The 26792-nt window shown below is 33.3% G+C and overlaps 1 protein-coding gene and 1 pseudogene across 2 annotated transcripts; one reads left to right on the forward strand and one right to left on the reverse strand.

Annotated features, from left to right (window-relative positions):
* The first annotated feature begins 655 nt into the window (after window positions 1-655).
* LOC149968623 (uncharacterized) lies at window positions 656-22932 on the forward strand. Its single transcript, XM_090154856.1, has 7 exons — window positions 656-763; window positions 2599-2685; window positions 5690-5819; window positions 8150-8504; window positions 19398-19636; window positions 21487-21693; window positions 22492-22932. Exons 1-7 carry the CDS (start codon window positions 743-745, stop codon window positions 22878-22880), a joined length of 1428 nt encoding a protein of 475 aa, XP_090010982.1. The 5' UTR covers window positions 656-742; the 3' UTR covers window positions 22881-22932.
* A 1278-nt stretch (window positions 22933-24210) lies between these two features.
* LOC149968624 (tubulin beta chain-like) lies at window positions 24211-26788 on the reverse strand (annotated as a pseudogene). The gene is made up of 7 exons (XR_016479845.1): window positions 26565-26788; window positions 26223-26290; window positions 25914-26159; window positions 25502-25855; window positions 24536-24675; window positions 24353-24473; window positions 24211-24242 (listed from the first exon to the last, which is right to left on the reverse strand). The product of XR_016479845.1 is annotated as a tubulin beta chain-like (transcript).
* Window positions 26789-26792: the final 4 nt, after the last annotated feature.

Below are 26792 nucleotides of genomic sequence, written 5' to 3' on the forward strand. Positions count from 1 at the left end.
TGGAGGCCCATCCAACTAAAATTTTTCCAATCCGTCCACGTGGTTTATTTAATTTTTTTTAAGCAAGTGGTGCAATTTTTGGATAGAATGGGTACGTCAAAGAAAGTGACTAGTACCTTTGGAAGGAATAAAAATAGCAGGGTCGTTAAGCGAATCACTCGCATTGAATATTGAAAAATTAATAAAAAATTAATTATTTCGCAAACAGATTACAGAATTTTCTGATATTAAAACATTTGGAGGCCCATATATTAAATTTCGGAGGCCCCTTAAGACGACTTTTGGAGGCCCCTACCAAAATTTCAAGTAGGTCCAGGCCTACCCCGGCCTGTTGCTGGCGCCGCTACTGCTAATTTGTTCTGACCACGGCCAACCCTGATCGCGGAAGCGCGTTATAGAAGTTGGCAGTGCCATGATGAATTTCTGGGAACAAGTTAGCTAAAACCAAAACAATTGACGCTATCGCCTATTGGTTTTTAGGTGTTGACTGTATTGGTTTAAGCTGTTCGCCGGTAGCGGCTGTATTAATAGAGACGCTTAGCTTCCTTATCAGCGGTAGTCAACTACATGTATATAACCACGAGCGCTTTTGGAAGCGATTGTGATGGAACAGATAACGGATTTAATTGTGTTGCCGCTTTTTGCGAAATGAAGGGGTGGATTCCGCACTCATTCATTTGCCAAGTCAGCCCTAAAGTGACCCGCTTATTTGCAATTATCGACACAATTACTCCGTCCAGACATGAATGGATCCATTCAAGAGGTACTGATTTAAACCAATATTGATAACTTAGTACCGCATACTTTCTATAAATATTCAATTAAGTGTTCATAGAAACTAAGTAGTATCTAGGGCGACTTTAGAGATAGGCTATTAAGGGACATAATTAACCCTATATATATATTTTATTGATAATCTCTTAAGTCCATATATATATATTTTATTGATATTATCTTAAGTCCCTATATATATATATTTATTGATATTATCTTAAGTCCCATAGATACTTTATATATTATATTAAGTCCCTGTAGCGACTTTACAGATATTTTATTACATCTCTATATATACTATGTATATATTATATCACGTCTCTATAGAGACTTTTTAGATGTGTATTACGTCTATATAGAGACTTTTTAGATATGTATTACGTCTCTGTAGAGACTTTACAAATATTATATTACGTCTTTATAGATATTTTAGAGACTTCATACATATTATATGGTGTCTCTAAAAAGACTTTAAAATACTCTAAAGCTTATAGAGTATTCTATAGATATTTATCAAGAAAACTTTTTTAGTCATTCATAAGGGAATCTATAAATAAAAACCAAGTTATTTTTAAAAGTTTATATATTCTAAAGAAATTCTTTAGATAATACTAAAATTTTAAAAATTATATAATACTCAATCTAGATATTCTAAAAGGTTTTTATAGATTACATCCAAATAATTCCAATTAGTATAGAAGTCCATTCTAAAGGTATATATATATATATTTGGAAGTTGGTCTAAAAAAGGATATTTTGAGTATTGTAGTTTTTTCCCGAAACATTTTGTAAAAGAATAAACATAATGGCTTGAAAACATCATCTAAATATTATATTATTTTGATACAAAAATGTTTTTTCGAAGCTCATTCCACAAAACTACTTGGAACAAAATGTTAGAGTGTAAATAATACAAAATAAAGCAACACCTTTATTCATACGGGTTTTCTAATACAACCTCAATCTGGCTATTGCGTTTTTTTAATTAATTCACGTTTACGATTTCTGTAAAAATCTTCATTGTTGTTACTATAATTTTTCTTCAAAATCCTTAAAAATGTCTTCAATTTATGTAAAATCACTTAAAACATATACCCAGAAAATTTCGTACTTTTAATTATATACTACTAAAGACACATTGCCTGATCAAGCAACTTGAAGCTCCCTGTACAGCCTTTAGAGTAATCCATAGATATTCATAAACCTTTAAAGAACGTTAGTTTAAAGAGTTTCTTTAGATAATAAACATTTTGTAATTTTATATTAATTGCCTAGAACCCTTTGGTAATATATCAATTTTCTAGAACCCTTTGGTAATATATCAATTTTCTAGAACCCTTTGGTAATATATCAATTTTCTAGAACCCTTTGGTAATATATCAATTTTCTAGAACCCTTTGGTAATATATCAATTTTCTAGAACCCTTTTGTAATATATTAATTTCCTAGAAACTTTTTGTACTGGTTTACCTAAAAGCAAATTTTAATATATTTCTTACTAAGGAGTGTAGAAATGTACATGTACCTTCACCGGCTCGAAACACTGTCCAATGGAAGTGAATTTACTTCCTGTTAAAGGGATATTTACTTATATGAAAACCATTTTTTGTTGATATAGTAGTTTTAGAAAGTAAGTTTATTAAGTATATATATTATTTTTCTTCCAACACGTATTTTGATAAACAACGTGAGCCAGTGACAGTGCATGATCAAAGAAAATTCCATTAGCGAGATAGGGAGTTGGAGAACACCGTAAATGAAATTGTAAATGTACACGCGTCGTTATAGAAATGTTTCTTACGTAGAATTTCAATTTGATTTCAGGCGGGAGGTGAACAAACCCCATTAACTCCATCGGAAACTACAAATGGATTCTCAAATCTCTTCCGACGGATATTTCACTTCCCAAGGGTAAGTTCTTTCAGTTTGGCACTCTCAAATAGTGCTTCCAACCGACTCACAAATATCAGTTCCGATATCTGATATGAGGGGAAAGAACAGGTAAACATATTAGGATGAAGTGCTAAAAAATAACTTCATCAAAATTATTATATTATATGGTTTCCATGAGAATTAATGCTCAAAGTATAAGCCAGATAACTGTTCAGATTACAGTTAACTGGGAGATTTAACCTGAATGACCAGATCAGTTGACCGTTGGAAGCACTACTCTCAAATATAAGTTTTGAATAGTTTAAGTAACACGATATTTTTTGAGAATATCTTGGTTTTCTAAGTTATGTATGAAACTTACGTGCTTAGGGTACCGAGGGAAGTGCTATGAAACATAAATTTCCCATCAACCGATTTACCATGAATCATATGGGGTAAAATTTCCAAACCATGTTCCACAAAAGGGGAACCTGATTCAGCTGTAGCATTTGAATTTTTGCAGCATAAAGTCCGTGATACCTTCGACGATGACAAACTTTAATTACATTAATATCTCATTAAGTATAAAGTAATGTCAGTGCTACATCACGCAACGTCACCCATGATTTTTCCTATAGATAAAAAAACACGCCTAAAATGGCGGCCATAGCCAAGGCTACGAGGTGCTTAGAGCCTTCAAAAGTCTTCATTCGACTCTGGATTAGACCCGCACCTTTGTTTGATAATTTTTACCTAATGCAATTTTAAGTACAAAATGAGAAATAACGGTATGATTTTAATCGGTTTTCGCTTTTTCATCTTATCACTATAAGCTATTGATTTGCATAACCACCAAAACTATTTCCAACACTGAATGAGAGCGTAATCTTTACGCAAAATAAGATTCCTGAGTTTAAGCAGTCGCTTCAAAAGATTAATTATTTAATATATCCACCGCTATGTAAATATTTACAAAATAATAATTTGTACATGTTTAGAAGAGTAATTGATTGTATAAAAACTTTATTTATTATTATTTATTTAAAATATGAAGCGTAGTGAGAATAACGTGTGACTTCAAACACCTGTTCGTTTTAAAAATAACTAAGCGCCTGAATTGAAACTGTTTCCACAACAGCTCCAAAATTAGTATCAAGAATAAATAAACGTAACTGATAAATGTGACGGCGGCCATCTATTCACCTCCTGTTTTACAGAAGAAAAACCACGCCTCTTATATTTTATCAGCTAACGGGGGAAGATAGCCACCCCTAGTGGCGGGTGGAGAATATCACCCGCAAATCACGAAAGCCGGGGTTATAGTTGCGATTGCATATTCTTAGTTAAAATTGATTAATTCTTGGTAGTATCTATTTATCAAAATAAAAACACCTCCAGGTTTTTATCTTCAATAATTTTCCCAAAATTGGGAATAATTGTATTTCTGAACCTTTCAAAGGGAGAATTAAGTAGAACGTTCGATGGTGGACCACGAATTTCATGTTTTTGACACTAGGAACGCTGTCGGTTGACCGATAAAATACAACCTTAAAATTTCAGATTTTCTTTAATTTACAAATTATCATTTTTATGGGTACGTCGATCCTAATAAAATGTTATAATTGAATTTACAAGATTTTTAGTTAATTTTAAGTTAAATGTTGCTTGAAACCGTGGCGAATAAAGCAATAGGCTGAGTAGGTTTGAGCTTATAGGGACCCCAAAACTTTCCAAATGGTAAGAGGTTCCGAAGAGGGACCAAGTTTAGAAACCCCAAAAATATTTGTCGTAGGGGCCATCGTGGCAGTTGGTCCCCTACTGGCGAAACCAGAGACAATTCAATTTATGCCATTTTCTGAAATTGGCCAATTGATGGTTTTAAAAAATTTGCATTACTAATATCACAATAAACATATTAAATAAACTATGTGGGGAGTATTTTTATAGACCAGGGATATTTTTTGAAGAGCTCTGTCGAAAGATGTCTTAGTTCTCCACAACACAAAAAATAAAGTTTTAAAAAATAAAATGTTCCATAAGTTCATAACAATATCAAGAAATAATTTATTTATACCTTATACTAAAACGTAAAATAATGACGATTTACGGCCATAATGCTCGAATTTTACCCTCAATATGGCCCGAATTTTTCAAACGATTCTGTGAACCTTTAACGAAGTATTTCACTTGAAAATATACGTACACTCTGTTAAATAAGTCTTCGGCCGTTGGGGTTTTGGCACTTATTTGCGATTATCTGAAAAACTATGAATGATAGCAAGTTGAAACCAATTTTATTTTTAATATTTTACTAATATCTTTCATACATATGTCTTGATTCCCGTGTAGCATTTACATATCCGCCGGAAACCCCAAATATCGTTTTTGACAACTTTTTTAATAATGATGTTACGCCCTTGAAACCTGCATTTTTGGATTCTAAAGGGTCGATTCATACTTAGAAAGTGCCATTGTTTTCCGAGTACGTCGAACGGCTGCTAAGATATGGCCTATTGAAAATTTGGGTCTCATTCGGAAAATTCTAAAATGCTCGAGGCGACCGAGAAATAATATCTTATTGTTGAGGAAAAAATTAACTTTCATCGTTTCATCAATAAGCATATATATTGATTTAACGAGTTGTTAGAACGCTGTGGTTATATGCCGGATTAATAATATTGATTAATTAGGCATTTTAGAATTTTCCGAATGAGACCCGTAGATATCAACACTGAGTTTCCGTTTTTTTTGTGTATCTTATTCTTTTCATCCCCATGTTAACACTGGACCTAGTGGAAGTAAATTTCAAGCGATTTCTCTGTTCGTAATCTTGGTAATGTTTTTGTTGGGTCCAAAATTTAACCTATTGCAAAAAGTGGCGTTCGTAAAACAAAGCTAACAGTTGTGTTATGGTATGAAATGACCAAGGAATGACGCATAATACCATTTGAGATGTTGAGACATCATATGTTTCGTAAACTGAAATAGTGATAACGTTGTCCCTTGAAATGTGCTATCTAATGGAAGTGTCTTGGTTTCGTAGCGCAATGAGAATGAGTCTTCTGCAAACACGACAGTTCATGGGATGTCGCTGTGGGTGGCCACGGTCTTCATCGTCGGCGAAATGGCCGGAAGCGGAGTCTTGGCACTGCCTCAAGCTCTGGCGGGAACTGGTTGGTATCGTCCGATTTCTCCATTTTATATGATCATACATTTATAATATCCCGTACGACAGAAGTATTCATCATTACCATTAAAATGAAACATGCACTTTTCAATGGTCGAGATTTAAAATGTAAAAATTCACACACTGTAAATGTTTCCAAAAAATCACATTAACAGGATCTATTTTATAAATAATATTCTTCTGGGGTTATCAAAGACGGATCGAGGCAACTGAGACTCAACATTAAAGGGTTTTATCCCGAGATCTTCAGTTTCCCCTTTCCTTGATTTTAACGGTAATGGTTAGTGTAGGGAGCTGTAGGCTCGCGTGGCATGAAGGGCTTGCCACCATCCTCCTACGCAAATTTACACGGCCACCTGAATTTATGGAATTTATGGAATATAATAATAAGCCTAGCTTATTATTATAAATATAGCAACAAACTAAATGTTGGTTGCCAAATGAAAAATTTAAGTCAAAAAACAGTAGCCCAGTTTTGGGGCTCATCAATTCTGAGGAATTCGGGCTATTCTCGGAAGTGGGGTGGGGGAGTGGTTAGCACTTCCGCCTAGCAGCAAGATCAACCCGCTTGTGGCACTAAAACTCTGAGCAACTCCTTCTGCGTTGAGTTTGCAAGTTCTCTCCCCACTTGTTTAATGGGTTTTCCCCCGAGTTTTTCGTTTTCCCTTTCCATAAAAACTGGTAGAGGCTAACGGTAATAGCAAGTGTAGGGAACTGTTGCTTCGCGTGGCATTAAGGGCTTGCCACCAGCCTCTTACGCATTGTAACCCGGCCACCTGAATTAAAGGCTTCAAAAGTCGCTTGATGACTTAGGCCTAAGGTGGTGCCTTGGGTATTAGCCTAGCTGATTATTACTATACTGCCGATTATTGTAAAACTACTTTAAAATATAAGGCAGCGCAGTTGTACCTTTTTAAATATTCAGTAATTGTAAATTTTACATATTAAGTAACATGAATTTTATTTCCAAAATCGTTTAATGAAAAAATTAGTATATATATATTTTAATATCTTAGATTTATATACTAAACTCATATGAGAGGTTACACAATAAATATACTGAATATATTAATATTATAGTTTTTAATTGTTAAAAGAGACTTACGATACGGCTAAAGGATGTTCCACTGGCGAAAAAACGCACAAATGCCCTGTCACGTCACCACCTAGCGGCGCGAGTCCGAAAAACCGGAAATTTATTTTTCTCTTCGCTCTATCCAGGGGCAAACAAACCCACGTGCTTTTAAATAAATAATGGTATAGAAAAATAGCAGACGAATTCTAAAAATCACGGAATAAAATAACAGATGGCGCTACAAACTCATAACCGGTGCCCCTGGATAGAAGAAAAACAAAAAATAACACCTAGCTAACGAGGACTTTGCCTTAGGAAGCTAGCCCGTGGAACATCCTTTAGTGTTTAATCCATGATACGGCTATTTGTCCGTTCGACCAAATGTACTATTCAAGAATAATTTACAACTTTGTTACCGTGAATATTTCTAAATCACGAGAAAAAATTGCAAGCCAACTTAAAATAATATTAGATTTATTTACATTTTCATTATTACTAATATTCTAAGACTACATTTCTGTGAATAAAAATATTATAAAATTATTAAATGAATAAAAATATTATACGATTATTATATGAATAAAAATATTATATTAATAAAAATATTGAATCAATAAAATTATTGAATCAATAAAATTATTGACTCAATAAAATTATTGAATCAATAAAATTATTGAATCAATAAAATTATTGAATCAATAAAATTATTGAATCAATAAAATTATTGAATCAATAAAATTATTGAACCAATAAAATTATTGAATCAATAAAATTATTGAATCAATAAAATTATTGAATCTATAAAATTATTTAATCAATAAAATTATTATACAAATAAAATTATTATAGAAATAAAATTATTATAGAAATAAAATTATTATAGAAATAAAATTATTATAGAAATAAAATTATTTAATTAATAAAATTATTATAGAAATAAAATTATTATAGAAATAAAATTATTATAGAAATAAAATTATTTAATTAATAAAATTATTAAATCAATAAAATTATTTAATTAATAAAATTATTAAATCAATAAAATTATTTAATAAGTTAAATATTTTAGTGAAATATACTCTAAGTAATCGGAGTGACGCACAGACAAAGGTCATAAAATTTATCCATTAGGCTCCGTCCAGACCAATTTAAAAGGACTAGATCATGGATACTGGTTGCTTCGACCAGTTTTCGCGGTTATTATTCACGTCGATGTTTTTGTAATTGCGAGAACATTTCAGGTTGGATCGGTGTTCTGGTAATATCAGTGTGTTGCTTAAACGCGTGTTACTGCGGCATTCACTTGGGACGTAGTTGGTTGATCCTGGAGGAACGCTGGGAGGAGTACCGTGGCAAAGTGCGCTACCCATACCCGGCCATCGGGGAACGGGCGTTCGGCAAGTGGATGAAGCACGTGGTGTCCTTTTGCGTCGACCTGACTCTATTCGGGGCTTCGGTCGTCTACTTACTGCTGTGCGCCGGGCTCATCGGCAATCTCTTGTACCAGTACGCGGGAGTCACCTTCTGCAACTGGATCCTTATTCTAGGAGCCGTCTTATTACCATTCACATTCTTCGGAACACCCGCTGAATTCTGGTTAGTTGAACTCGTCTGTCCATAAGTCTATAAGCATTTCCTTTCAGTTGGTTATCTTATAAGATAGTTAAAATAGTGTCTGAATACTATGTTTGACGTTAAGTAAAATTGACGTCATACCCAAAATTATAAGCGCTTCTAGCGTGAAAAATACGCTACTTGAAAACAAGTTGTCACGGACCAGTGCTATGCCTCACCATGGGTACGTTAGTAGAAGGAAAGTAAGGTCGACACTCCGATCCCGGGGTCGGGGTCAGGTTCGGGATCGGGGTCCGGGATTTAAGGGGTGAAATGGGGGTAAAATCATCGAAAAGTCAATGTATTTAGGGTATTTCTCGCGACGATTTGTTTTCTCATATATCAACATATTGTGTCCAGGCCAACTTGTTCATTTATCTACGCTTATCTCGAAAGATACTTGAACGTATATCTTATCAAGTTTTATCGTACGGAATAAGTTGAAATGATGTAAAAATTGATAACCTAGGCGACGCGTGCGCAGATTACCCCGGGGGACGCGGTTAATTTGAATTTAAGAGTGTTTTGACGTCATGGAATATTCGTTGTTAAAGTAGAATGGAAATATTTTTAAACTTCATTTTAATATCATTGTAGTATGCTTGACACTTGAACCAATCTCACGAGTATTTCTTAAAACGAATATCTCGATCGCGTTTTATCGTACGAAATAAGTGGAAATTATGTAAGTTGTATGATACTTGATAACCTAGGCAGGAAGATAGCGCGCGCGTGCGTGGATTACCTGGGAGGTGTGGATTACCTGGGAGGCGCGGATTGCCCGGGCGCGCGGTTAATTTGAATTTAAAACATGGATTCCCTCTCCGAAATAATTCATGTACCCAAAATTGGACCGCAAGTTTTTTTCTTTTAGGGGAATCTCTATGGGAGTTTAACATTACAATAAAGCTAATAGGTCCAGTTTGGGGTACTTTTGGTCCGAAATGGGGTACATAGGGCCGAAAATGGTGACTTTGGTCGTTTTAAGGGTACTTTTGTTCTATTTTGGTCCATTTTTTGGGTGCATCAGAAAAGCAGTTGGAAAAACGAAGAGCCTTATTTTTCCACCCATCTCCAAACTCCAAAAATTTATTGCTTTAATTTATTTATCGCTTCCGTAGGTATAAAATAAGATAAAAACCACTTACCTATATTTTAATTAAGGTAAATTAAAAATACTTAATTAGTGTACTAAGTTACGTTTAAAAGAACCTTTTGTAACAATTCCAATATGTAAATATAGGTATAAGGATTGAAAAAATACTTAAAGTGGTTTTACTGATAAACTCTAAAGGAATTTAACTTTAAAGTGTATCTTAGATTATTGTTTTTAATTTTATTCAAGTTGAAAACGTATTAAGAGTCCTTCAAAGTACTATAAAAGGATTTTATTTACGAACTTAATTCATATTTTCTTCAAACTTTCAATTCGCTTTTATTACTATTTAAATACGGTAAAATATAATTCTTATACACAAATATAGTCAGAAAGATACTATAAAACACTAAAATTAAAATTAAATTAAATTTGTGTGGATAAGATTTGTAAATATCATTTTGAAACTAATAACTTTCACGCTTTATTTAAGTCAAGCCAATAAAAACAATTACCTATATTTTAAATACGGTAAAATATAAATACATTTCCGATATGTAAATAGGTAGAATAACACTATGAAAGTTCCTTTTTCTTCTTTTAATACGACAACACACAACTCTGATACGCAAATATATAAAGAAAATATAAAAAAAAATTTACTCTACGTTCGATACGTTAAAATACATTTCCGATACACAAATATAGATAAAGAAATACTATAAAATGTAAAAAGGTAGAAAAATACTACACATTAACCATTATGAATTTAAGCTTACAACATCCTTCACGTATAGAGCATAACATATATGTTCAGAGTTAACTTGTTTCCTCGTTATCTTTATCGCATGTGTTTTAAATAGCGTATGGAATAAGTTAAGAATGTACTGAAATGGTGTATGTTTAAACCTCGTAGAATAAAGAGTAAAACATATGTTCAGAGTCGGCTTGATTACTAAAGCGAATAACACAGAGACGTTTCCGGTGTAGTCACGTAGGAAGAAAAATACTACAACACTCTCTATACTCTACATTCAACACGTTAAAATATACTTCCGAAATGCCAATATAGGTAGTAAAATACTACAAAATCTCTATACTTTACCTTCAATACGTTAAATTACATTCCAATATGTAAATATATGAGGAAAAATACTACAAAAGCCTCTTTTCTTGGCGTTCAATATGTTAAAATAGATTTCTGAAATGCAAATGTAGGTGGTAAATACTACAAAATCTCTATACTCTACCTTCAATACGTTAAATTACATTCCAATATGTAAATATAGGTAGTAAATACTACAAAAGCCTCTTTTCTTGGCGTTCAATATGTTAAAATAGATTTCTGAAATGCAAATATAGGTAGTAATTACTACAAAAGCCTCTTACTCTACGTTCAATACGTTAAATTAATGATATGCCTCCGATCGAATCGTTCATTTTTTCCTATTTAAATATACGCATTTAAATTAGAATTGCTTCTAGTGTTCGACAGTCGATTAATTTTTATCCACAAATTTTCCGATTTATTTAAAAAACGTTGGTAAAAAGAATATCATTTTAACTTATTTATTTGTGTTTTTTTACCCAACCAAGCATTTATTTGAATAAAAGTGGTATTTATTTAAATAACCAATAGTTAAATAAAAATTGTTAAATGTTTAAATAATCGAAAGTGAACAAGCCTATTTTTTAAATAAAACAAACAGACTTTAGAGTTGATAAGATTTGTAAATATCATTTGAAACTAATAATTTTCACGCTTAATTTAAGTCAAGCAATTACATTTTTAAAAATGAAAGAAGTTCAACAATATAAAAATTTGTAAATATTGTAAATATTTTTAGGTAATAAAGAAATTAAGAAATGTTTTAATTAAAATATCTTTCATTTTCTACTACATTTTTTAAAATGAAAGAAGTTTAACAATATAATTATTCTAATATAATTTCAAAATCAGGTATTATTTAAAGTACAAATGCATAATTTAGTGAAGCAATTCTTATTTAAATACTTTTATTTAATTAATTTGTGTATCTGAAATGTATTAATTGAAAAATAAGTGGGTTTTACTATTTATCACGGTTTTTTATATATATATATATATATATATATATATATTGGAATTGTTACAAAAGGTTCTTTTAAACGTAACTTAGTACATTAATTTATTTTGGAAGTTCAAAACGTATTAAGAGCCCTTCAGAGTACTATAAAAGGATTTCATTTACAAACTAAATTAATATTTTCTTCAAACTTTCAATTCGTTATAATTTGAATTTAAATGAAAACATCATGGATTATAGGTGCGTAATCTACTATTAGACCGAACTAATTAAAAAATACTTAAAGTAAGTGGTTTTACTGATAAACTCTAAAGGAATTTTGGAATTTTCTAGAATAGCAAAGTAAAACTAAAACGTAAACCAAGTTTAAAACGAAACTAATAACTGGGAGAAAGGTTGAAGTAAGTAATTTTTTTGATTTTTCGTTTTTTAATTTTTGAGTTCCCTATATTATTATAAACTAAATTAAATATAATTTATGAAAATGTGTGATAAAAGATCTGCTCCTTCGTGTTTTACATATATTTAAAAACTCGAGATTTTAATGAATTGTTTTCAAAGCATGAAAAGTATAGCAGATCCTTTGATTTTAATTGTAGTTAGTAGTTACTTAAAAAAAAAGTCGCTAGCTGACTTGGAGCTGGTGTAGTTAAATTTTAAAAATGTGTATTTTAAATTTTGTTTGTAAAAGTTTTTTTTGAAAAAGTTTAGTATTATAGTTTAAATTTATTAAATAAAATAAAATATAAATTATACATTTGGTTTAGTATTTTACTATTGCAAGTAAAATTAATAGTAATTTCAATTACTTTTTTAGTTTTTTTTTTGACAAATATACAAACTATTTAGTTATTTCAAAAACAAATACGTCGAATTATTTGGTATTCGAAATACTATTGGTTAGTTTTTATATCTTTAATTTTATTTTTCAGAACAATTTCTCTTTGTCTAGCTTCTTCTAACTTTAATTTAGATGGCCTTAAAGCCAAGTATTTAACAAATTTTGTAACCTAGTAGATGGAGCTTTAAACAATTTTTCAGTCATGTAGTCAAGGAAATGTTCAAATATACGTGTATTTGGTCATTTTGATGGTCAAATAGCCCAGTATGGAACTGCGAGATGATAGTCAGACATTGAGACGCGGGTGGCGCCCGTGCCCCAGCGTCCGCGCCAGCCCCGTCGGTGCCCCATTTCACATTTCAGACGTCGACGGAGGCTCGGGGCACCATCAGGGTGAGGGCGCGGACGCTGGGGCACGGGCGCCACCCGCGTCTCAATGTCTGACTATCATCTCGCAGTTCCATACTGGGCTATTTGACCATCAAAATGACCAAATACACGTATATTTGAACATTTCCTTGACTACATGACATAAAAATTGTTTAAAGCTCCATCTACTTGGTTACAAAATTTGTTAAATACTTGGCTTTAAGGCCATCTAAATTAAAGTTAGAAGAAGCTAGACAAAGAGAAATTGTTCTGAAAAATAAAATTAAAGATATAAAAACTAACCAATAGTATTTCGAATACCAAATAATTCGACGTATTTGTTTTTGAAATAACTAAATAGTTTGCATATTTGTCAAAAAAAAACTAAAAAAGTAATTGAAATTACTATTAATTTTACTTGCAATAGTAAAATACTAAACCAAATGTATAATTTATATTTTATTTTATTTAATAACTTTAAACTATAATACTAAACTTTTTCAAAAAAAACTTTTACAAACAAAATTTAAAATACACATTTTTAAAATTTAACTACACCAGCTCCAAGTCAGCTAGCGACTTTTTTTTTAAGTAACTACTAACTACAATTAAAATCAAAGGATCTGCTATACTTTTCATGCTTTGAAAACAATTCATTAAAATCTCGAGTTTTTAAATATATGTAAAACACGAAGGAGCAGATCTTTTATCACAAATTTTCATAAATTATATTTAATTTAGTTTATAATAATATAGGGAACTCAAAAATTAAAAAACGAAAAATCAAAAAAATTACTTACTTCAACCTTTCTCCCAGTTATTAGTTTCGTTTTAAACTTGGTTTACGTTTTAGTTTTACTTTGCTATTCTAGAAAATTCCAAAATTCCTTTAGAGTTTATCAGTAAAACCACTTACTTTAAGTATTTTTTAATTAGTTCGGTCTAATAGTAGATTACGCACCTATAATCCATGATGTTTTCATTTAAATTCAAATTATAACGAATTGAAAGTTTGAAGAAAATATTAATTTAGTTTGTAAATGAAATCCTTTTATAGTACTCTGAAGGGCTCTTAATACGTTTTGAACTTCCAAAATAAATTAATGTACTAAGTTACGTTTAAAAGAACCTTTTGTAACAATTCCAATATATATATATATATATATATATATATATATATATATATATATATATATATATATATATATATATATATATATATATAAAAAACCGTGATAAATAGTAAAACCCACTTATTTTTCAATTAATACATTTCAGATACACAAATTAATTAAATAAAAGTATTTAAATAAGAATTGCTTCACTAAATTATGCATTTGTACTTTAAATAATACCTGATTTTGAAATTATATTAGAATAATTATATTGTTAAACTTCTTTCATTTTAAAAAATGTAGTAGAAAATGAAAGATATTTTAATTAAAACATTTCTTAATTTCTTTATTACCTAAAAATATTTACAATATTTACAAATTTTTATATTGTTGAACTTCTTTCATTTTTAAAAATGTAATTGCTTGACTTAAATTAAGCGTGAAAATTATTAGTTTCAAATGATATTTACAAATCTTATCAACTCTAAAGTCTGTTTGTTTTATTTAAAAAATAGGCTTGTTCACTTTCGATTATTTAAACATTTAACAATTTTTATTTAACTATTGGTTATTTAAATAAATACCACTTTTATTCAAATAAATGCTTGGTTGGGTAAAAAACACAAATAAATAAGTTAAAATGATATTCTTTTTACCAACGTTTTTTAAATAAATCGGAAAATTTGTGGATAAAAATTAATCGACTGTCGAACACTAGAAGCAATTCTAATTTAAATGCGTATATTTAAATAGGAAAAAATGAACGATTCGATCGGAGGCATATCATTAATTTAACGTATTGAACGTAGAGTAAGAGGCTTTTGTAGTAATTACTACCTATATTTGCATTTCAGAAATCTATTTTAACATATTGAACGCCAAGAAAAGAGGCTTTTGTAGTATTTACTACCTATATTTACATATTGGAATGTAATTTAACGTATTGAAGGTAGAGTATAGAGATTTTGTAGTATTTACCACCTACATTTGCATTTCAGAAATCTATTTTAACATATTGAACGCCAAGAAAAGAGGCTTTTGTAGTATTTTTCCTCATATATTTACATATTGGAATGTAATTTAACGTATTGAAGGTAAAGTATAGAGATTTTGTAGTATTTTACTACCTATATTGGCATTTCGGAAGTATATTTTAACGTGTTGAATGTAGAGTATAGAGAGTGTTGTAGTATTTTTCTTCCTACGTGACTACACCGGAAACGTCTCTGTGTTATTCGCTTTAGTAATCAAGCCGACTCTGAACATATGTTTTACTCTTTATTCTACGAGGTTTAAACATACACCATTTCAGTACATTCTTAACTTATTCCATACGCTATTTAAAACACATGCGATAAAGATAACGAGGAAACAAGTTAACTCTGAACATATATGTTATGCTCTATACGTGAAGGATGTTGTAAGCTTAAATTCATAATGGTTAATGTGTAGTATTTTTCTACCTTTTTACATTTTATAGTATTTCTTTATCTATATTTGTGTATCGGAAATGTATTTTAACGTATCGAACGTAGAGTAAATTTTTTTTATATTTTCTTTATATATTTGCGTATCAGAGTTGTGTGTTGTCGTATTAAAAGAAGAAAAAGGAACTTTTCATAGTGTTATTCTACCTATTTACATATCGGAAATGTATTTATATTTTACCATATTTAAAATATAGGTAATTGTTTTTATTGGCTTGACTTAAATAAAGCGTGAAAGTTATTAGTTTCAAAATGATATTTACAAATCTTATCCACACAAATTTAATTTAATTTTAATTTTAGTGTTTTATAGTATCTTTCTGACTATATTTGTGTATAAGAATTATATTTTACCGTATTTAAATAGTAATAAAAGCGAATTGAAAGTTTGAAGAAAATATGAATTAAGTTCGTAAATAAAATCCTTTTATAGTACTTTGAAGGACTCTTAATACGTTTTCAACTTGAATAAAATTAAAAACAATAATCTAAGATACCCTTTAAAGTTAAATTCCTTTAGAGTTTATCAGTAAAACCACTTTAAGTATTTTTTCAATCCTTATACCTATATTTACATATTGGAATTGTTACAAAAGGTTCTTTTAAACGTAACTTAGTACACTAATTAAGTATTTTTAATTTACCTTAATTAAAATATAGGTAAGTGGTTTTTATCTTATTTTATACCTACGGATGCGATAAATAAATTAAAGCAATAAATTTTTGGAGTTTGGAGATGGGTGGAAAAATAAGGCTCTTCGTTTTTCCAACTGCTTTTCTGATGCACCCAAAAAATGGACCAAAATAGAACAAAAGTACCCTTAAAACGACCAAAGTCACCATTTTCGGCCCTATGTACCCCATTTCGGACCAAAAGTACCCCAAACTGGACCTATTAGCTTTATTGTAATGTTAAACTCCCATAGAGATTCCCCTAAAAGAAAAAAACTTGCGGTCCAATTTTGGGTACATGAATTATTTCGGAGAGGGAATCCATGTTTTAAATTCAAATTAACCGCGCGCCCGGGCAATCCGCGCCTCCCAGGTAATCCACGCCTCCCAGGTAATCCACGCACGCGCGCGCTATCTTCCTGCCTAGGTTATCAAGTATCATACAACTTACATAATTTCCACTTATTTCGTACGATAAAACGCGATCGAGATATTCGTTTTAAGAAATACTCGTGAGATTGGTTCAAGTGTCAAGCATACTACAATGATATTCAAATGAAGTTTAAAAATATTTCCATTCTACTTTAACAACGAATATTCCATGACGTCAAAACACTCTTAAATTCAAATTAACCGCGTCCCCCGGGGTAATCTGCGCACGCGTCGCCTAGGTTATCAATTTTTACATCATTTCAACTTATTCCGTACGATAAAACTTGATAAGATATACGTTCAAGTATCTTTCGAGATAAGCGTAGATAAATGAACAAGTTGGCCTGGACACAATATGTTGATATATGAGAAAACAAATCGTCGCGAGAAATACCCTAAATACATTGACTTTTCTATGATTTTACCCCCATTTCACCCCTTAAATCCCGGACCCCGATCCCGAACCTGACCCCCACCCCGGGATCGGAGTGTCGACCTTACTTTCCTTCTACTTACGTTAAGTAACAGTCAACGGAAAAAAACCTGATGGATTTATATTTTCCACTGATGAGCTTTTTCGTCATAATGACGTCGTAAGTTGCTGAACGCTTTTATTCAGTCATCGGTGTTTTTTAAAATGGCGTAGCTTTTATAGTAGTTTTACTTCAATAATGACGTCAGTCATCGGAAAACTGACTCTTCCAGCCGATGATTTCGGTGAGTAACCGATGACTATCGTGACGTCAAAACCGGAAATGCGAAAAAGCGTACAGTAGGAAACCGATGTCACCGATTAGTCCGATGAGCTCTGCTGAACGCAGCCCATGGATCTTTACACGAGCTCACTATGGAAAAAGCGCGTATTAGACCAAGGAAGATTAACGAATGGAACGCCATTCTGGCGGAATTTTGCAGGCTGCCCGTTCAAAGTTCCTAGGGGGGAAAACCTCTTTAGTTCAGTTCAGATGCAATAAAGATAGTTGAAGTTGACGGAACTAGCGACTTCATACGGGTTCATAATCTAGTCAGAAGCGAAACTGTGAAATCATGTAATCGATTAAGATTTGGAGATTTCAAAAGGTAAGAAATGTCAAGGAAGATTAAAGAATCTGTTATTAATCTTCTTTAATCTTCCTTGAAAATACTTACCTGCTTTGAGGACTTGGCCAATCGCCAAAGTTTAATAGCTTATGCTTGAATTAGTTTTCAATTTTAGGTCCACTAAACAATTCGGAATTTTTGAAAGGAAATTGCGGAGCTATATTTAAGAAAGCTCTACAGAGTTCTTTTAACATAAACACACAAACTTTGCGCATTATTTAAGATTAAGATGAAACATACTTGGTAGAAATCTATCGTTTTTACACGCCAAAATTGTGAGAAAGGTTTAGATGTACCAAATAATACAGCAGAATACACAGCATATGGTTCAAACCAGTAGATGGCGTTAGCTACTTATTATCGTTGATCGTTTCCCCCTTTTTGGCCCCGACTAGTTCGGAATTTCCTTGAACGGGTAGGCTGCAAAATTCCGCCAGACTGCCTTTCCATTCTTTGATCTTCCTTGGTTAGACCATGGACTAATTAATTAGTCCATGGTTAGACCTATTGACTTACAAGGAGAGTACCCGAGGTGTTTATTGCACATTTGGTTCAAAGTCGGCCGTAATGTAGACCTTTATGCGATATGAAATTTCCCAAAACGAGACGTTGCACTACCCATTCGATTTGCCATGGCAACCGAATATGTTTTTGACCAATTAAAACAAAAATAAGATTTTTTCCTTGTTTACCCAAAATCTTGTTACAATTTTACCCCAAAAATGTTCCAATTTACCCAAACTTTATGAAATATACCTAAATGTGATCCAAATTCCCCATTTCGTAATTTAATTTTTTTTTTAATTTTCGTAGGAAGGACCCTGTGAAACCGAGAAAATCCCATGCTTTTTTAAATGAATATTTTTTGTTTTAAGTGGTCAAAAACATTTTCGGTTGGCATGGCAAAACGAATGGGTATTGCAACGTCTCCTTTTGGGAATTTCATAACTCATATAGGTCTACATTACGGCCGACTTTGAACGAAATCGGCGATAAACACCTCGGGTACTCTCCTTCTTAGTCTGAAGACCCCGAATAATGTATACATTCTAAAAAATGCTAAGTAAATTATTTAACGCGCTCACTCATATGAAACATAATTAAAAATTATGATGTGTCTAAACATAGTGGATGTTCTTAATACCCATTTGTCAAAAATCTTCTCACGCTTCTTTAACAACCCAGAATGTGTTTATATGTAGTTAGGGAGAATTGCCAATGGTAGAATTTTTTCCGGCATGACGGGGAGAAGGAATTACAAGGGGTAAATAGTATTTCGATTTGGAAATAATATAATACAAATATTGAGATTTATAAAAAAAATATTTAAACATAAGTTTTATTCTTTAAACTCTGTCCTACGAAGCTGCCACTACCGGCCGTAGCCTACGCGATTTATCACCATGGCCTATGCTCTAAACAAGGCCTGAGCAGCATATTCGAAGTACAAGCCCTCCTAGCTGGAATTTGCGGCGAATCCAGAAGACCATAATTTTTTTTCGAACATGCACGGGCCTTGATTAATTACGGATGCTATTTTATTTTGAAATAAGTATTTTATTTTTGTTAGCAATGTTAACTTCATGTAGTTGAGACACTCCTAAAGTTTGTACTTTTCCAGCTACGTCTCCTCCGAGTATGTTTTGAATCATTTTTAAATCGGATAATATCATTGAAATGTACGGAACTATTCTAGGCAAGCCGCCGTGATGGCTTTGGTCACGACCGCTTTGGCCTGCGTCCTAATCGTCATCTCCACCGCGCGTGACCACACCGTAGCGCCTATTGCCTACAACAACCCCACCTTCAGCCAATTTTTCCTGGCTTTTGGGACTATCCTGTTCGCCTTCGGAGGAGCTTCGACTTTCCCCACTTTCCAGAACGACATGAAGGACAAGAAAGAATTTCCTAAAGCAGCTATATTTGGATTTATCGGTAAGTAAGGCAACTGCTCATATTTACACCAAAAAAAACAATTTCTAACGGTGGAAAAAAATTAGGGAGCAGATCCAACCAATTAATTTTTTGCATCTCTTAGAAGGTCACAGATAAATCTGAAAAATTCAACACTTATTTGCGGTTGCTCCTCATTTTTCATATTATGTAGATCCAACCAATTAAGAGATGGTAATTTTGAAGTCCTATTAGCGGAATCTGGAGACTATCGCGAAAATCCGCCGAAATTTAAACGATACCAAGAAAAGATATAGGTTACATAGAATATGGGAATGGAGATATTCTAAAAACCACGCTGGCATACTAAGGGTTCATCTAGTTTCGATTTTTCAAACCATGCTTTCACACAGACGATCAATCTGTTGAAGTTTGTAAGAGTAAAAGTAATCGAACGAAAGTTAGCAAGGGTGATACCTGAGGCAAATTGCATTAATTGTCTCATATTCTTAGGCACCTGGTCGGCGGCAGACTACTTTGCTCCGTAGGTTTGCTTCCTAAAACCCCCTCACTCCCCATGAAATCTAATATAATCAACATCTTGTAAACAAAAGTCAATATGGCTTAATTCGTACAAAAGTTTCGCTTTTGCTTCCGCCTTTGGAACGTGATATTTCAACGGATCGTCAATGTACCTCCCCCCCTTCGGCGTATAAATACAACTTTCCCGTCAGAGTTTCAGCCAACTGACGGAGATACATACGATATTCATACATCAATAAAACTGCCCAATGTATTAATTATACGAACATTAAACAAAATCATAGAAATATTTCCAAAATGAATGAAAATATTACAATTTTCAAATGATATTATACGGAATACAGAAGAGAAAACAACGGCTCTCGCTGAAGGTATGGTAGGTGACAGTGCGTTGGACCGGCGCGGCGATCTTCAGATAGTAGGCCTAACTCCCTAAGCATCGTTTCATTTACATTACCTACTCTTATTTGGCGATTTATTTACTTGAATTAATGGGAAACTAGACAAATTAAATGAAATTTACATTTATACAATTTCCCAAAATATTACAACAAAGTACAAATAGGTGACTGTCGGTATTTATTTAAACTCGACAAAGTAAAATTTCACGGATAACCGCCGTTGATTTTTAAAATATCATTTCTGCTATGTATTCTTAATTCTTTGTGTATATTGTAATTTTTTAGTAAAACAATTAGCTCATCTGCAGTTTTCTTTCGAAGCATTTCAATCGGCTTTAAAACAAAACTATTATTATAATTTTCGTGGTGCTACATTTTATAAATATCGCGGGAGTCGCATTTCGCGTCGTCAGCTCAAGAAATAAAATAAAATGTATTGCGTAAGGTACTGCGATACTTTTTGTTGCAAATTTAATTAATTTGAAAAATTAATTGGCCATATAAATCTTATGTTACACACATCATATAAAGATCCGTTCCCAAATGAATTAAAATTTCACTTTGTGCGTTAAGAATTAAACCTAAACTGTTTAACCGTCTGCAAGTACTTTCCAGAAACTTAATTCAAGTCACCCAGTTGGCATTCTTGTCGTCATAAATAAATTTCCTTACTGTTGCCGTCGTTTCATTACGAGGGGCTAATCACTTTCCGTAATAGGGGTACATGACTGTAGCTTGGATGGTACGTAATTGATTTCGTTACTGATTATAGATTTAGCATAACCAAAGGCTCTACTCACATTGTGTCAGTTCAATCTGCTTGTAATCAGTGAAAAGAGTTTTAGGAAGTGTCTAGCCCCTCGGTTTATCATGAGGAGTTGGGTTACATTGATAATTGTTTTATTTGTTTTGTATAAGATCTCTCAATAGTTCGTGGATTATTTTTAGGATTGTTCTCTCTGTACATGCCAGTGGCGTTGACCGGCTATTTCGTCTATGGTTCTGACGTGGCATCCAGCATTCTGGATTCAGTTTCACAGAGTCCGCTGAAGACGACTGTCCAAATTTTACTGGCCATCCATTTCCTGTTCGCGTTTGTGATCGTTTTCAACCCATTGGCCCAAGAGATGGAAGAATTATTCAAACTCCCTCACTGTGAGTGCAATCATAAACTGAAGATATTCAATTTTCAAAATATTTTAAGATATGTTCCAGTTTAATAATTGAACCCTAAATATTTTAAATAAGGATTTCGGATTCAGCTCCATTTTTAAGTCTAATATGCGAATTTACAAATTTATAAAGTGAAAATCAGGGACGTCATTTCAGGATTTTTCAGGAGAGGGCAAAAGTTTTTTTTAAAGTTTAAAACGCGTAAAATTTAATATTTTTGGGATTATTAATCGAAATAGTTATGACATGATTGCTAGTTATTTTCAGGATAATAGACAGAACAAACCAGTTTCCAAAGAAATTCCTTGTACTTCATCCGATTATGAGTTGGTATTAGACAAATTCGATAACTTTCTTAGCTCATAAAAATTCATGCACCCATTTGCCCCACCCCAAATGGCTTTTGTCCCATTGAGTCGATGCCCATTGGGTCGATTCTCATTCATCGAATCCCATTCGACCGCCTGTCCCATTCAACCGACATTTTGTTAGCTCACAAGTGAAAGCATGAAACCTAACATAACCTAACCTAACGAAATAAACAGATAGATAAATGGGATTTGACCCAATAGGATTCTATCCAATGGGAATATACCCACCAAATGACGTCCCTGGTGAAAATCAAACATTTTAATGTCCTTTTAGATGTAGATAGGGAGCTGTAAATTTCAGATATAAAACCATAAAAATTGACGATGGTAACATAATTCTAAAAAATGAACCAACAATGATAATTCCAAATAATTATCTGTTAATTATCTGTTTTATTACTTGCATTAGCGTTCGGTTGGCGCCGATGCGTCCTACGAACGGCCATTATGGTGCTAATCGTCTTCATGGGAGAGTCCATTCCTCACTTTGGCAAGATTCTGAACCTGGTGGGCGGTTCCACAGTGACGTTGATGACGTTCGTCTTCCCGCCCTTGTTCTACATGAGACTGTGCGGCCAAGAACAGCCGGCCTCCGAGAGCCGCCTGTCCTTCTCATCCTTGCCACCCAAATGGCCCAAACACGAGATCTCCCTGCACAAAAGAGTCTACTTCATCGAAATCATCGGACTGGGCATCCTCGGCGGCGCCGTGTCCACTTATTCCTCCCTAAAGGACATCGCTGACCCTTCCGCTTTCACACCTCCGTGTTACATCAATGCCACCGCCGTAGGGTTTTAATTCTGTGATAAACGCGCCAAAAGACTATCATTAAACATTTTTACTTCAATTATTTTCCACGTTATTTTTCTGTTCTAAATACCAGTAGAAGTATGTGATACATCAATTAGCATTCACCGATTAACGGGTCGAAACATAAAGCCTGTATTACTCTGATTAGCAATGCAAAATGTAAAAATTATATTGTTAAGAAAATCATGGTCGATAGTATGGTTACTGATTTTCCCATTACTAAGTCTTCTCAGTACGTGAAGATCGATAGAAATATATTGTTGATTTGAAGTTCTGTTGGCCTCTTATATAGAGAAAAAAATTATAACAGTCATTTTATATATCAGAACAAATATAAAATAAAAGCGAGGTAAGGGACTATATTAAACATCTTTCTTTTACCGCTGACCTTTGTCTCTATTCATTATTTAATCGATGAAAAAGCTCAAAATTACGTAAACCTGGACTGGTCACGAGCCCGAGCCGCTGCTTTTGCTAGTCGAGTCGAGCCGAGCTATCAAAAAGCTCGCTCAGCTCGGCTCGTGAACAGTCCTAACGTAATTTGTATAACGTTGAGGAAGGGTAAGTATGATGTTGAGAAAGTGTAAGTATGGTGTTGAGGAAGTTTAAGTAGGGTGTTGAGGAAGTTTAAGTAGGGTGTTGAGGAAGTTTAAGTAGGGTGTTGAGGAAGTTTAAGTAGGGTGTTGAGGAAGTTTAAGTAGGGTGTTGAGGAAGTGTAAGTTGGGTGTTGAGGAAGTTTAAGTAGGGTGTTGAGGAAGTGTAAGTAGGGTGTTGAGGAAGTGTAAGTAGGGTGTTGAGGAAGTGTAAGTAGGGTGTTGAGGAAGTGTAAGTAGGGTGTTGAGGAAGTGTAAGAATTGTGTTGAGGAAGTGTAAGAATTGTGTTGAGGAAGTGTAAGAAGGGTGTTGAGTGTATAATAAGTGTTTGGGTGGTGTTATATAAGTGTAAGGTTGGTAATTGAAGGGTGTTATTCTAGTGTTAAGAAGTGTAACATTGGTGGTTAAAAGGTGTTAAGATAGTGTAAAGTCAGTATTTGAAAGGCGTTGAATAGGGGTTTTTACTCGTGTAATTCACGTGGATAATAAATGCGTACATACGTAATTTAGGCGGGCATGATCCATCGTGGACACACGTGGATGTAACACGTAAAAAAAATTATTTCAAAACCACGTGATTTTGCTACCTGTTTTAAGTTATAGGAAACTCTAGTTTTTTACTTTTCATGAAGGAGTAACGCTAAAAATCATTTTCATACATACATTCTCAATCAATATATATGAAACCATTCTTGGTCGCTGGCTATGAATATTTTTCCCCATATTAGAACCAACTATTTTTTTTCGTAATAAGTGCTGCCAAATAATTAAATAGCGTTTAGAAGCAATACCTAATGCTTAATTATGTTGTTATTTTTCTAAGCGACGATTGAAAACATGAATTACGGTGAAGAATGTTAACTTACCACTGAACTGTTCAGAGTTCCGTTTATAAATTTCTTGTATGGCAGTTGAATTAGAAGTCCTTTCGGTGGGATATCACACACTGCTACTTTTACGTTGCTTGGAATCCATTCCACGAAATAGCTAATAGTGAAAAACAGTTATAATTTCGTATTGCTACAAAACGGTTGCAAATATAACAGGACCTGCTGTTTTTATTTTGAATGTTGAGCATTTGATCATCAACTTCTCTCATACTCATTCGACCTCGAAACATTGCAGCGCAAGTCAGATACCTTCCGTGTCTAGGATCGCAAGCAACCATCATATTCTTCGCCTCAAACATCTATTAGTCATTTTCGAAACATTAGTTATCGTTTATCAAAAGACGCGTGAATAAAAATTCATCGAAATGAGATTTAAAAATTAGTTGCCAATGGCCACTTATTAAAATAAAAGACTGAAATCAAAGCCATTAGCTAAGTGGAAACGTTAAGATTGTTTCGCTCAGAAACCATTTTTAATATTGCTTAAAGACGACGTCAATAAAAAGCATAAAAAAATTTTGCAATAGTTAATTTTACTACCTATATTCTAAAAATATACCATATTTTTTAAATAGAAATGTATAACTGATAAATTGTGAAGTAAATTCACTCGATAACATTGTCGAAATAGCCATTTTTTAATTTGTTAGTTAATTCATTTTTAAACTTAAAAGTTTGGTTGGGGTGATCATTCCAAAGATCAATATAATTGGTCTGTAGACCTTACGAAATAAGTTAATTTAGGACTATACATACTTATTATCAGTGCAGATAATATACTTCGTCTATTTCTTTCACGTTAACTTCCCTGGCAGATTTAATAAAATACCGATTTTAATGTTGGCATAACGTGGATGGGGTTATTAAGACTGTACTATATAATTTTAATGACCATAGGTAAAGCAATAAGTTTCGGGAATCTTAACTGAAGATAAAATATGTTTTTCCCCTCACTTCACTCTCAAATTTACCAACGGAACTTAGCAAAAGAAAATTATGGACCATAAAATGCCGAAAAAATCTATAAGCGACAACAGTAAAGAGATTTATGACCCTTAAAACTCCCATTACATACTGCTATTACACATTTGAAATACTCGTTTTGTAACGACAAATGTGACATACCTGCTGAGTCAACACGGAGACAGATAAGGATATGTATTGTTGACTTCCTCTCGCTGTTAAGGGAGTAAATCCGGGCATGAAAAAATGAAGTCGAGGAAAAGGGACCATGTTAACCGCCAGTTTGCGCAGATCGGCGTTGAGTTGACCAGGAAACCTCAAACAGGTGGTTACTCCAGACATTGTAGAGGACACCAAATGGTTCAAGTCTTAGTAGGTTGGATTGGATAGTTTTAGAGTTCGAAAACAAATGTCGTACAAAGCTTCGTTGTCGATGGTAAATGATTCGTCCGTGTTTTCCACCAACTGATGGACTGACAGCGTCGCGTTGTACGGTTCCACCACCGTGTCTGACACCTTCAACCGAATCAACATTTGATTATTTAATTCTGCATTCAAATTAAGTGAAGCTCACTTTGGGAGAAGGGACGACGGAGTAAGTAGCCATGATCCGGTCGGGGAAACTCTTCCCTCATTTTGGACACAAGCAGCGTTCAAATTCCAGATCCAGTGCCACCACCCAGTGAATGGGTTAGTTGGAAGCCTTGAAGGCAGTCTGCGCTTTCCGATTCTTTTCGGACGACGTCCATCACGCTGTCGACGAGCTCAGCACCCTCCATGTAATGACCCTTGGCCCAGTTGTTACCGGCGCCACTTTGACCTTTTGAAATGTTGAGGTTCTAAGCTTGATTCTTTCAGAAGGAAGTTTGAGCGGAACAGGTACTCTCCAACATTAATCGTAAGATGGATAGCCAAGGAATTTCGATGACATTAAGAAACAATGAGTTTAAACTAAATAAAACATTTATTTTAGTAGCAGGTAAATCACAATCATTGAATTCGAACTGATTAATTTAGAATTTGTATCGTATTATATACATATTTTAATGACGCATTAAATAGAAAAAAAGGGAACGCGAAAGATCATTTTTTAAGTCTATTTTTAACACACTCCCCCGGATGATGTTTCGTGTTGAGATTTGCCGTCCTTCAACTCCATTGGGTAAAGTAGTTGTATTGGTCGACGGAGATATCCCTTTGCTGTTTTTAGTAGACAGGCTCGAACTTTTCCGTCTCTGCCAGGGTAGAGTTTTTCGATTCGTCCCATTTTCCAAAGATGTCGAGGGTTTTGTCTTCGTAGATCAGAACTAGGTCGTCAACTTGAAGATTTCCAGTTGGTTTTGGTTTCGAAGAGATATGTGCAGAACGAAGCTCGAGAAGATATTCGCTCCGCCAACGTCGCCAGAAGAAGTTCAAGAGGGATTCTCGGTACAGCCATCTTTTCTTCATCTCG

Source organism: Leiobunum rupestre, chromosome 1, assembly GCF_980474605.1.
Source record: "Leiobunum rupestre chromosome 1, qqLeiRupe1.1.hap1, whole genome shotgun sequence".
Taxonomy (NCBI): domain Eukaryota; kingdom Metazoa; phylum Arthropoda; class Arachnida; order Opiliones; family Sclerosomatidae; genus Leiobunum; species Leiobunum rupestre.